The 13,143-nt window shown below is 37.9% G+C and overlaps 1 protein-coding gene across 1 annotated transcript in view; it reads right to left on the bottom strand.

The window, feature by feature from the left end:
- The window catches only part of FAF1 (Fas associated factor 1), a 146,896-nt gene that overhangs the window by 48,969 nt on the left and 84,784 nt on the right, over positions 1 to 13,143 (bottom strand). The window contains exons 9-11 of the mRNA XM_057367063.1: positions 1,845 to 1,940; positions 1,068 to 1,194; positions 128 to 191 (exon numbers count right to left, since the gene is read on the bottom strand). Of these exons, the coding sequence (XP_057223046.1) occupies positions 128 to 191; positions 1,068 to 1,194; positions 1,845 to 1,940 (287 nt within the window). The remainder of the gene's footprint in view (positions 1 to 127; positions 192 to 1,067; positions 1,195 to 1,844; positions 1,941 to 13,143) is intronic.

Genomic DNA, 13,143 nt, shown 5'->3' with positions numbered 1-13,143 from the left:
AKATTAGGATGTTTAAATATGTTATAATCTCACAAGAAACATGTACACTTAGTTTATTTTTATTTTCATCATTTAATAACCTTAACTTAATTTGTAATAAGAATGCACAGTTAATAGTCTATCTTACCTTGAAGAAAACTCTGCTGTAAATTGTAATAAGGCATCTCCTTCATTTTCAGCATTTTCTGGCACTTAAAAAATGAAAAAAAGAAAAAAATTAAATGCAACCTTATGGAAACAGGTTGTGATACGTAAACACATTTGCTTCATAGGTATCTCATGATCCCAGCTTACTGAAGTGTTGCCAAGAGACCATGAAAATTTCATGAAATACTMTCAACTATGAACCTCTGGAAAGACAAGAAATTTCCAGAGGGTCTCATGAATATATWCAGGTTTTCCAAACAGTAAAATCCCCAGGTCCAGTGTAATGTGATCCATCACTTGTGCAGAGTTAGCACTCTGGACTGACTTTAAGGCTTGGAAGGCTCAACCCTTCCTATATATAAAGTTAAYAAGTTTTCCATATTATTACCTGTATTTGCTGTCAAAAAGCTTCTACATAATGACACTAATGCAAGCCTAAAGTAAATAAAGAGTAAGCAAGAGTTGCACGTAATAGGTAACTGACTGCTCCTGCTCAATCCTTTTCATAATTCCAGGGCAAATAATCACTGAGACACTTGATTAGCAAAATGASAAAAACAATAATCAAAAATAAAATCTGTAAAATTTTCAAAACAGGGAAGTGGAAATCCAGTTACCTACATTCGGATAAAGATCCCAATTCTGTGAGTTTAATTATTACTCTTCAATTTTAAGTTCAATTCTTATTCTTCAGTTGTAAGGTTAAAATTTCCCCTCCATGGGAAGATGCTTTCTTAGCTGCCAGTTATGTCTGCAGTATTTTCATTTGAYACATCCATCAGACACGACATTCAAACAACTCCACCATTCCTACCAGAAGATACTTTGCAGTTTCTAATTCTGCAGACTCATCACACCTCYCTGCCTTCACCACTGCTGCACAACCTCCAGTTACTTGTAAATCAACTCTCAGCTCTTACTCATTGGCGATTTCCTCAAGGCAGATGATGCTACTCCAAACATTTCTCCATCATCAACTCCAAACTCAGTAGCATCCTCAAAGTCATCTCCGTCACTGTCGCTAACCATATGAACATCAGTGCATTGCTACACAAAAACAAAAACCAAAATCCACTGTAAGCTTCTATTATGGACAACTTCAGTGAAATACAAAATACATACACTGTGACAAATACTTGCATATTTCTATAAAAGTTCAATATACTGCATTTTTCTGTTACAATTTTATGCAGCGGTATCAAAGGTAATTTTTAACATAAGTGTCTGGTTGACAGCAATATAACGTGACAAAATGCATTATTAAAGAATGAAGGAATTTTCTCTGCATACACATAATTGAGCAAATTTTATCCAAAGTTAAAGCTGTTTTCCATCTAACGGTACTACAGCTCGTGTAACTGCATAAGAGTGAGAACTGCCACACAATGATGGCTTTTACACTGGTATTTGGCAYACCAARATAGAGGAGGAAAAYCAACATTTTTGTGCAAGGAGCTAARGTCTCATCTCCCAYCATCAGATCCTTTGCTGTGACTCGCTTGCTCTATTTTTAATGAGTCCTTTATCTTTTATCCAGTTCCTCACTGTCACAATCTGCTGCAGCAACTGTAAATAGATTGTTTTAAAATGCAATTCTACTGACACACCTGACAACAGAAGGGATGGTGACCACTGCATGCTGAGGTGTCCCTGCTTCATCCCAGAGCAGACTGGTAAAATAAAGATGATGTTCTTACCTCCTCTGACTGTTCCCTTGTTTGTACAGGTGAAGATCTTCTTCCAACCGTGAGTCGATGGCAAGGAAAAGTCAGCCCCGACACAGCTAAAGTCATCTGCAAAGCAAGCAATGGTCCTTTATAAAGCCACAGTTTCAATTAAAATGGGGTTTTTTTTTAAGGTTGTTTAGAGGTTCAAACTAAAGGCTGCATTATTTAAACAGATATTAAGAAGCCTGAGAAACTAAAGTGATCCCTTACATTGAAATATTCAAGGCAACACCAACTGAGTTTTATTGAGGTGTATGCACAGAGTATCAAAACAAACTGTGGAACTGCAAACTCAAAAGTGCCTTGGATTGTTATTTCCTCCTAATCAGTACTGAAGTTTGAAACCTTACGACAACTTTTACAGTGCTATGCTTTGGTGATGAAAATGTAAATTTTTTATCACTAATCAAGAAGGAATTGTTATAGTACAGATGCTAAGTACTGAYACAACTCATTAAAAACAGTTAAGTCCTCTCAAAAGAATTGTATTTTGAAAGGACCATTTACCAGCAGACATTGCAATAGATAGAATCAACACTAGAAACTTAAAAACCACATTTCATCTCCATTTTGGTAATTTTAAATGTCAAGGGTGCACATTTCTCATAGGAACAAAGATGCACAAACCAAACAGTGCTGGTGACACTGCAATCAGCACAACCCATGGGATGGATATCCACCAACCAGTGCCAACAGAAACAGCTTTTTTGTCCATTGTTAAATCTCAATTTTTAAGAACTATCAAGGCAGCAAACAGAAAAAAATTCTGGTATCACTAGAAAGATAAAATTATGATGATGCCTGCAAACATACAGCAATCATATCTGAAGATCTGATCCTACAAAGCATTTAAAAATGCACTAATTATTATGCCTAAAAATGAGAATTGTCCACTCTGTGGCCAGAACCACTTGTGCTATCCCTGCATTTAAAGCTTCTGCCCAGCCCCCTGCCTCTTATGGTGAGCCACATCCAACCAGGTCAGGTGAGGCTGATGATCACAAACAGGAGTTTCAGAAGCACCTGAGACCTATCTGGACTGATTTTACAATGTGAGTAGCTGTTAAATAAAGGTAGTTGGTTATTTTGGCAGTGACAAAGYACATAATGCTATGCAATTTTCAGCAATGTGGAGGGCAGTTTGGCTGTATGTTTAAAATCTTGTTTCTAATGGTTCCTTAAGACAAAACACAGAAGACYGAAAAATACCTATATTCTGTAAAACTTATTAGTATTTTTGCAGAGCACAGAACAGAAGATTCACATTATACARTTCAGAAATACAGCATTCTCCTAACTGGACTGTAAAAACATTAAGGTAAAACACATTTCAATCACCAAAAATCCAAGAATAAATCATAAGCCTTAAATTTCATTTACTGCCATGAGCACTGAAAATACCCCATTTATTTTTTATACATAATTCAGAAYGACTTTATCACTTGTCTGCTAGAACTCACAAAGATTTAATTTGCTGCAGGTTGAAGCAGGCTGATTAAGCAGGCTGGTTACCAAATGAATGTTAACCTGCCTGAACTAGCCTACTGTCACATTCTCACAGCAAGGTTAAACAGAAGTTTAGCTGTGTAAAAAGCCCAGCAATTGTCTTAAAGGAAGTGAGTTATAATTCTCTGGAGCAAATGAAATATTAAAAACGACACACAGGTCAAGACCAATTACCTACRAAACTCCTGTGACAAGAGCATAAGAACTGCATTCTCTGTAATAATCCACCACTTCAGTTATTATTTTTATAAGCTTTTAATAATAAACAAAACCCAACTGTTATAAAACCTGAAACTTTGCCCTGCACTTACCACACTACATAAAATGCTGGTAAAACACACAGACAAACACATTAACCACACACAGGCCACAGCTCCCTCTCTCACAGCATCAAATACCCTGACAGATGCCTGGAAAGGCTCCCGGTATCTTTTACGTGCACATTAAAGACAGAGTGKAAGATCAAGCAGGCAGTTATTGTGCTGCTTCATCACTTGGCCCAATTGCAGGGTGTTGCAATTCCAATTTGCAACCCTATATTATAGTGTCAAAGCGTCTCTCAAACACCAGCTAACAGCAGAAGGGGTTCCACATCAGAGCCTGTTTCATCCTACTCTCCAGACAGTTGCTGGAATGTTGGGGATTTGTGCACACACTGGTGTGAGAAATCACCCTTTCCTTGGCTTTTTTTTTTTTCCCCTCCTTTCTTTCTTTTTGAGAAGAGTTTTTCTTGCAAAGGAAAGGCTTGGAGATACAGCAGCTCCGCCTTCATTCCGAAATAAACTMGTGGCATCAACAGTCTTCTAGAATAAAGTTATCTTCATTCAAAGACAGAAAGTCCTCTTGCAAGAAAGACTCTTGCACGAGAAAGCTTAAGCTTTATTTTGGAAATCGTAAGGACACCAAGACTAAGCAAAAGATTATTTCCCAGGCAGCTCTGCAAACCTATTCCTGTACTGTGAATTCAGGCCAAGGTAGTGATGAGAGCACACCCAGTGAGGTGTCCCCGTGGCAAAAACTGTCGATCTCACACTGCCCTTGAAGTTTTTCTTTCGGAATACAGCACTGCCAACTCCCAAACAAAGATGMAGTGCATTATCATTGCAATAAATTATCATTGTGTACACCTTCCCATGGGAATGGACAAAATCTTTATACCAACTCCGTAATTGAAAATGCTGGTTTGTAGCCTGAGTACCTGATTACCCACATTCTTAAACTTATGAGCCCACCTGGTCATAAAAAACCTCAAAACTAAGTAACATTTCAGAGTTTTTCTCTTTTTGCATGAAAATCACCACTACTAGAGCTTGAATGAGATGGCTTCCACATGCACAAGACACTGAACAATGCATATGACGGACTTGTGCATGAAAGACAAGCTAGACACAGGCTGTGAAATAAATCAAAAATAAATAAAAATAATTACAGCAAAAATAAATAAGGTTACTTCATTTTTCTAGGCAGGGAACCTATGCATGGGCAAATCAAACTGTCTCAGAAACGAAAGTTATATGAGGTGGATAGTGAAAAGAATCAGAAATAAAGGAAATTACTTGCAAAAAGTGACCCCAGAGCCAGATTCTTGTCCACCACTGTGTAGACACTACTTGTGCTTGGTGAAAGTTTAAGCAGTCTCCTATCTGCCTTCCTACAGCTTTTAAGGAGAAGGACAATAAAATTGAAGGTTTCAAACATTTCAGGGAGAGTGGAAGCAGGAGAGTCTCCTTTAGGAGACAGCAGAGATATTGGATGGATTTAATACCTCTGGTATTCAAAAAAGGAATGGTACAGCCTGGACTCAAAGTGCACAAAGGTTATGTGAAATAGATTTGATCTACTAAGAGAATGACTGCTACAAAATCTAACAATTTAGAGAGGAAAGAAAGAGACTGGTGCTCACTTGTGCTTTCCAGCACCAAGRCACTAATACTATTTGTAAATGCTCAGCGTGAGATGATTTGTTTTCCAACTGCCAGCATTAGCAATCGAGGGATAAAGTTAAGCAACATCTTTTCTGATCCAAACATGCAGGGTTCTTTGTCAGCCTTCCAGGCTAACYCAGAAATATTTGCCAAATCTGGAGTGAGACCAGATGCTTTACACAATAAATTATTCTTCATGTTAGAAAGTATTGTATTTATGTAGAAGCTTCTAGAAATACCATTTAGAACAATCTAAACCCATTATTTTTTGCCAAATATTTCATGATACAAATATGGYTGCAGGAGAGAAAGAAATCATACAGAGCATGTAATTCCAGAGTGCTGCCATCTCATGCTCAGAATAACATGAAAAATGACAATCCCATGCTCTCAAAAGATTGTATTTTCTAGAAAGAGTTTGTTGGTACAACTTAAGTTCCACTCTTGCAGACTTCTGAAATTACAAACAAAGGAACAAACTCAGTCTCTTGTATCAGTCCAGAGATATTTAATCGAGGAACTCAAGATGTGAGAAAGATAAACAGTAGAAGGAACATGAAGGAATGATACCAGCAGAGAACTCCAGCTGCAGAACTCACTCCAGTGAGAAATGCTGATACAAAAATGATAAACTCACTGTACTGAATAAGGAAAGCGGTGATTGGGTGTGACAAATTGGCCTTCCTCACGTTCCGCCACACAGTGATGGAGAAAAACAGCATCTCAAAAGAGATTTGAATGGCAACCATATCTAATGAGGAAGAGTGAAGGAAGCTCTAAGAGCTTCCCAATGCCTTACAGAAGATAGTTGGGACACCCAAATGTCCATCTTAAGGCAATAATCTGTGAAGAACTGGACCTTCTTCCTCAATTACTGAGAGCTTGTGCTGTTCACAGGATGCTTGCCATGAAGGGATCCCTTCTCTGTAAAGGGATATAGCTTTTTTAAACAATTACTCAGAACAAGCAAGCATAAGTTACAATGTTTAAGGAAAGCAGGAATATTTATTTTGTGCTCTTTGTTAAGATTTTGATTGYTGCAAGAGCAATGAGAGTTTTGAGGTTTTGGAGAGTGCGGGCACTYCGATTTGCATTCCTTAATGGATCTATCTGGACATAAAGACACTTACCTGTTACTCAGGGCAAGTTATTAAATGGAACCCTTTAGCTGTATTACCCAGTACTTGTCCATGTAAAAAAAAACCCCAGATTTTGGCTGTTTAAAAGAGCACTGAAAAGGAGAAACTCCTTCAGTCACTGSAACAAGGTGATTTTATTGTTAGAGCTACTCAAATGACAAATTCTTGCCAACTCACTGGAAAGGTATTTTTCCATGACAAAATATTTTCTAATACCACTTTTTGAACATAAACTAGAGATTCTTGATCATTTGTTCTCAGAAATTCAAAGGTCAAACAGTAAATCTCACGAAGCATCAGACGGAAATTCAGAGAACACTTGATCCATACGCAAAGGAGAAGATTCTATCAATGATGCCTGRTTTCATTTCTTCATATACAGCAAGCAGAGCAACAGGCATTATCTGACAATAGCAAACCAAAACAAAAACCTTGCAGTGGCCAAATTTTCTGGATTTTTAATACAAAGTAAAAAAGATCATTTAACTTCACCATTGTGAAGCAGTCAAATTATTGAAGTAGCTGCACTGTTAATATAGAATCATGTTTGGCTGTATACAATCTACTTCAATAGGGGAACTCTCATAGCACGGTTTTCTCCTGAGGCAAATGAAAAAAAAAATCCATTTTCTGCCTTTAATACTCAGAGATAAAGTAAGCAAACAAGATTCTGGTGTACAAAATAAAAAGCATGTTTTCCGATACTTGACTCTCCCCCATAAATCTCCCATGAAAAGGGCTCTTTCCAGAGGTTGCAGTACACACATGGGGGTTTGCAATACACATATATCACACAAAAAATTCTTAATCAGAAATGAATGAACTGTAGATGAAATCTAATCCTGGTTCAAATGCTCCATGTGCTTCACCGTGCCCAAAATGTGAGCTGCTCACCTTTTCCATTTATCGATTTACTCACTGATAGATGGCTTAAGAATAATGAAACAAACATGACCAAGTACATTCCATAACACACCATGCTCAATTATTCAAAATAACCTGAGAGAGGTGCCCGTAGCAAAATACTCAGTGACTGGCAGGAGTCTCCTCTGTGAAAATTTCACTCCCATGTAATCTGATCTTTTTTCTTGTTGGAGTAATTACTATGATGTTTTTTCTCCCCTTACCAGGTAAGAGAAGGGGTAAGGATAGACAGGTGAGTGGGGAGCATTATCAGGCATTTCAATTTTCATATTAAACTTACTATTCTGTTATCCAACCTTTTATGATACATAAGCTGAGTATGATACATAATGATACATAAGCTGAGTATGATAAATGCCAATGACACTATGAATGTCTGTGTGAATGCATTTTCCTGAAAATAAAGAAAAAAAATTACATTTTGAACACAACTATATGAAGCTTGAGAAGAAACAAAAACTGCAAGGAGAAACATTTCTGTCCTTGTTTTTCTGTCATAATTTCTACGCGTTTGGTACTACTAGCTGGACTTGAGTACAAAGTATTTTAGGGATCAAATGCTCTCACAGCCCAAGTGCACCAAGAGTAGGTAAGGTAGTAAGACAAAACAAATTATAAACCAATCTAGTTGGAACACCTAGAAAATAARTTCTTTTTGCTCTTTACCATCGGAGCAAGATTGGTCAGGCTGCTCCACAGCTGAGGCTGAGCTGCTCCCAGCCCAATCACATTTCTATTTTCCTTTTGCAACCTATCCTTTTTGAGATTGAAGGAAAAGCAAGGAATATTTGTGTGGTAGACAGGATACAACAATTAATGTGGCATATAGGAAAAATCCTACTGTACGAGGAAGAGGGGAGAGGCAGAGCAAGTGAGTGAAGTTTTGGTTTTGCACTTGAAATGTAAGAATGGGAAGTTTTTCATTAAACAAACAGTTGAATAAAATCATGGTTTCTAAGTGCATTCAGCATAGTCCTTGCATATGAATATTGAAGCAGAAGAAATAAGAGTATGGGAACTGTGGCAATTTTTGCAATTCTCCAGAGATTATCAGACGGCTCCATGCTCCTTCCTTGCTGGAGATCCAAGCAGAGAAACCARTCYSTACARGGAGGAGGTGGTGGACTCCTGAGCAACTCATGCTTTTTCTGAAGATACTCAAAGGCTCGTCATTTTAAGAAAAATGACACCATGACATGAGAGAGCTCTCATATGAGATTGTTCTTGCCATGGCTGCAGTTCCTGGTGTTTAACCAAGCATTATTAACCCTGCGTGGGCAGCCTGTTGTGCTCACACAAACCCTCACTGAATTCCTTGGGAACCAACAGATGAWCAAACTCTTCTTGTTACTGTATAATTATTCAATAAATAATCTATCTTCTTTTCAGTGTATAATCTCACAAAGCCAAAGTGATACATGATTTCAGGATTCCTGCATGTTCGCATCTAAAAGTAATGTTTAAAGCTTTAAGGGATTAAATGTTTTCTGTGAATTAATGTTTATCCTTTGGCTTGCTCTTTTCTCAAAGTTAGAAAGTATTCTTCCAGTAGTAACAGACTGAAAAATTAGTTCTACCCGTACTGAAATACATTGTACACATAAAACAAGTGTTATCATGCCAACAAAGAGCAAATATCCCACAGTGAAATGCAGGTACCCTGCTATTAAAAAAAATCTATTAAATACATTATTTCAGCTGACTGAAACAGGGGCATTTTTGTAGTGTGCAATTAATTAAGTGACTCAGAAATATTTATTACCCAAAACTGAAGGGCTTTCTTCAGTCTGTACTGCTCAACGAGACATTGTCATCCAAGTTCAGTACATAATATTAAAGAAAAAGTAATCAAACTACCAAAGCTCATCTACTGCCACGTATGCCCTTATCCCTCCTTGAACAGCAATAAAAAGTGGATGTAATTCCACATTAGCTACTTTGTCTTTTGACATCAAATARCATTAGCTGGGAAAAACAGTCAAGTATGCTTGAGGTTTGTTYGTTTTATTAAATTATTGCACAAATATGAAAATGAACAGAAGAGTTTCAAAAATTTGACAGCCCTTGAAATTAACTTCCTCTGGAAAATAACTTCATTTTCATTATGCATCTCCAATAAAAAGAAAAAAAACCTTGACAGGTATTCAACGTTTCACTTTAAACACTAACGGGATGAAAAAAACATCTCTAGAGTGGAGTGTGTTCAGGTTATAAATCAGTAATGCTTATTTTAACTCCTCACAAAGTGTTGTTGAGATAATTACTSCTGACAGCTTTATTCAAGGTTCATTTCACTTTTTCTACTATTTTTCCCCTGTTAGAAGTTCAGCAGGGCCCATGGGAAGATCCACCCCTCACACCTGTTAGGGTTCTTCATGTTACTGAGGCCAGTTTGGACACGTCACTTCAAATTAGCATTGTGCCAGCGCGCTGTGACAATTACTTATCGCAGGTTTAACTTGAAAAAAAGTTTCTAATCCAGCCACAAGAACAGTGTCAGAGTAYGTAATTTAAACCTGTCAACACAGGTTGTAGGAAATTCATTCCAAGGATTTCAGTCATGTTCCCATGGTAGATCTCTGAACTATAATGGAGCTTAAAATCACAAAGGAATGCTATCGAGTTAAAACACAGAACCCAAAAGTTTAAAAAGCTCTGAACTGGAGGGGGAAAAAAATTGTCTGAACTATTACTCATGTTTTAAAATTTTTTAGATTAGTATGTATTTTTTAGATTAGGATTAAGAGATTGCTGTGTTAACTCTCCAAAAGGCTGCATATGGAAGGTATGTATTTTATTCTGCGCAGTGTGGAGGCACAGCCCTGGCAGATCTTTGCACATGCTGAAGGCACAAATAKGGTGAAGAAGCTCTGGAATCACCCTGTGGATGGGGTGGGAGCAGGGAGAGGCTGAAGGAGATCCATGGCATGGTGAGCAGGACACTCATGTCTGCCAGACACCAGGAGAGGGATGCTGGAGCTGCAGCAACAATCACTGCAAAGGCAGCTTCACAAAACACCACGAGTTTCTTGTGAGCTTGAGAAAAAAGGGGAGCCTGGTGCTCTGGGAACACCCAGCCCTGGTGTGCTGGCTGAAGCAGCAATTCAATGCCAATTCTTGCCACGGCCCCTGTTAATCACCAGCCGTGTTACTGTGCACCTACCCCTCTCGTTTGCTGGCTGAATGAAAATTATCCCTGGTTTTGATTATTTCTCATTTGATTGAGCCTAGTTAGGCAAATTAGGAATTAAAGCAGAAGGACAGCTACTGTAGTAGTTAATGTTGCTTCAAACCGCAAATATATTTAAAGGAAACAAAAAGAAAATAATATTTCCTCATACAACAGATACTGCTAAAAAAGAGATATAGTTGAGAGGCTGAAATAAATACCCATGATCACTTACAGAGCTCATTCTTCTTAGACAAAAACTGTAAATATTAAAAAGGATGAAAAATCTGCCAAGCCATTTGCAGCTATTTGAAACACAGGGTAACAGAATTAAATAAACGCTGAAAGACCTGGAACACAGTTAAGTATAGACCATGAGGCTAATTGTGGATCTTGAGTTAATTACTTTCCACTGATACGTTTTCTCAATGGTCTTTTACATGAGTTTTTTTCTTTCCTCAGTCTGAACCCCAAGGCGATTCAGCGTGCTARCCTCCAAACTCTGGGTGATTCATTGTGTACTTCTGCCTTAGGATTTTTAGTTCATGCAGAGAAAGCCAGGCTTTCACATCAAGTTGATGTTAATGTGCACTGACAAAGCAACAGTAAAGGAGCTTCATGTTTGTCACAACGTGCACTCTTTAATTTAGTAATTGCTTTATACTGATATGCAAATAATGACACATTTCCCAAATTTCCAGTTCCTCAGCAATGCTTTCACTAATTACTCAGTGGTTCAAACTTATGCATGTAAATTGGTTCAGTGAGTTTATTAATAAGTACACCTGTGTGAACTGATCTATAAAACACACATGCCTGGGAACAGGTCATAACTCACTGTACATTCCTGAAGGTCTCCGGAACTGAAAAAAAAAAATTCTCCCACTAAAACAAGGTACATTAAAACTAACAGAGTGTTATTCATAGATAAACTGGGAATCCCAACCTTTCCTAAGCTAAAGAGAGACTGCCTTTGGGTGACAACAAATAGCAGGAGTCAAAGCATTCATCCATTTTATTTTGCCAAATGAGAGATGGATCGAGGTAAAGAAAAGAAAAGGTCAGTAAAAAAATGAAGGAAAGAATCCTTCCAGCACCTGAAAACMTGGGAAAGGGCCAGCATCCACTCATCCATCAGTTCTCTGTGGACAACCACATGCTCTGAAGTCTCATCATTATGGTATTTTGTGGTACTGTTTAGCCTTACTTTTGATACTATAAACATCAAAACTTCAGCTGCACTTAATATGGATTCAGACTCATAACAACTGTAAAAACACTCAACAGAGTTAACCTGTCTTCCTATATTTCTGTTCCTCAAAACAGTCCTGTTTCATTTGTTGGCTTCTGTGTTGAAACATGGTGTCTGTTAGATTTTTGGGTTGTTTTTTTTTAAGTAACTATGCAACTGCCATAGAATACAGACAGTGTAATAATTGCTTTTACTAAGTGTGATCCCAAATCACTTATGTTTTTGCTGTTCAGAAGAGACACAAAACCATTTACGGGTTTTTGAGGTCAGAAACAAGTAAAATAATAAACAAGAGTATAAGCTAACAACAGTATAAACTAACAATTCAGCCCCATCACACATTGCCCACAGATATTTACAGATACACCTTGGGAACTGCTCTGCATTCACAAAGACTAACAGGCAAATACTGGGCACGTCTCTGGTCTATRGTGGGATGGCATTTACCTCACAACATTGTACAAGGCTTTGGATGGCAAACAGAAGTTCCTGGATATGTTTCCAGCACTATATAATTCCCTGGCACAGTTCAAGCAGTTGTGCTGGCAGAACTGCTTCCAGCAAAYGGTTCAAAYACTGAGAGGATTTTTTTGCTGCCTYTTCTTCATGGATGTAATTTTTTGAGGAATTGGATTTTTGCAATGTTAGCTCTTGAAAACACTTCTAAAAAGGAGCTTCTAAAAAGGGTGATTGTTTCTTATTTGCTGTTTCTCTTACCTGGAATGTTTATCTTCTAGTGAAGTTCTGCTCTGCTTGTAATAGTGGAGCTTCATTACAAAGAAACAAGCACCACTGTGATAATCCTCCAGGAATAATGCAATTACCACTTATCAAACAGGTGTCTGCTGTATTCCAAGGAGATTATCACTTCCTATCCTGCTCTCAGAGAGCACAGAATAAAAGAGAAGCTGCTACTATTAAATGACTAAGGGGAAAAGGAGTCTTTGATAGCAGCTCCTGCCAGCATCTCTCAGCAGGGCATGAAGTAAATGTAGTCCTYCTATAACAACTTGGCACTGAAATGAGTATTTTGGTTTCTGTAAAATGAGTTAAAGCCTCTAAGTAAGACCACTCCTGTTGACTCAATCTGGAACATCTCTCTGTGTTTCTCCATGGAATATTCCAAGAATCTCAGCACCTCCAGCCCTATGCCAAACCATGTTCTTTTTGAGTAGTCCCGAAGAGGAGCTCTCCCTGCTCCAGGAAAAATTGGCTCCAGGAAAAATTGGCTCCAGGGCTGCTCCATGAAACACATCATCATTCAGAGATGCTTCTGTGACCATCCAATGCTTGATGAAGGTACAAAAGCATCTCCAAGATGGAGATTCAACAGGGTACAAAATGAAATCTTTTT

Source organism: Malurus melanocephalus, unplaced genomic scaffold (genome assembly GCF_030028575.1).
Source record: "Malurus melanocephalus ecotype Western Australia unplaced genomic scaffold, MMel_1.1 scaffold_74, whole genome shotgun sequence".
Taxonomy (NCBI): Eukaryota; Metazoa; Chordata; class Aves; order Passeriformes; family Maluridae; genus Malurus; species Malurus melanocephalus.
The sequence above is the reverse complement of the archived record's forward strand: the minus strand, read 5'-3'. Positions and strand labels throughout refer to the sequence as shown.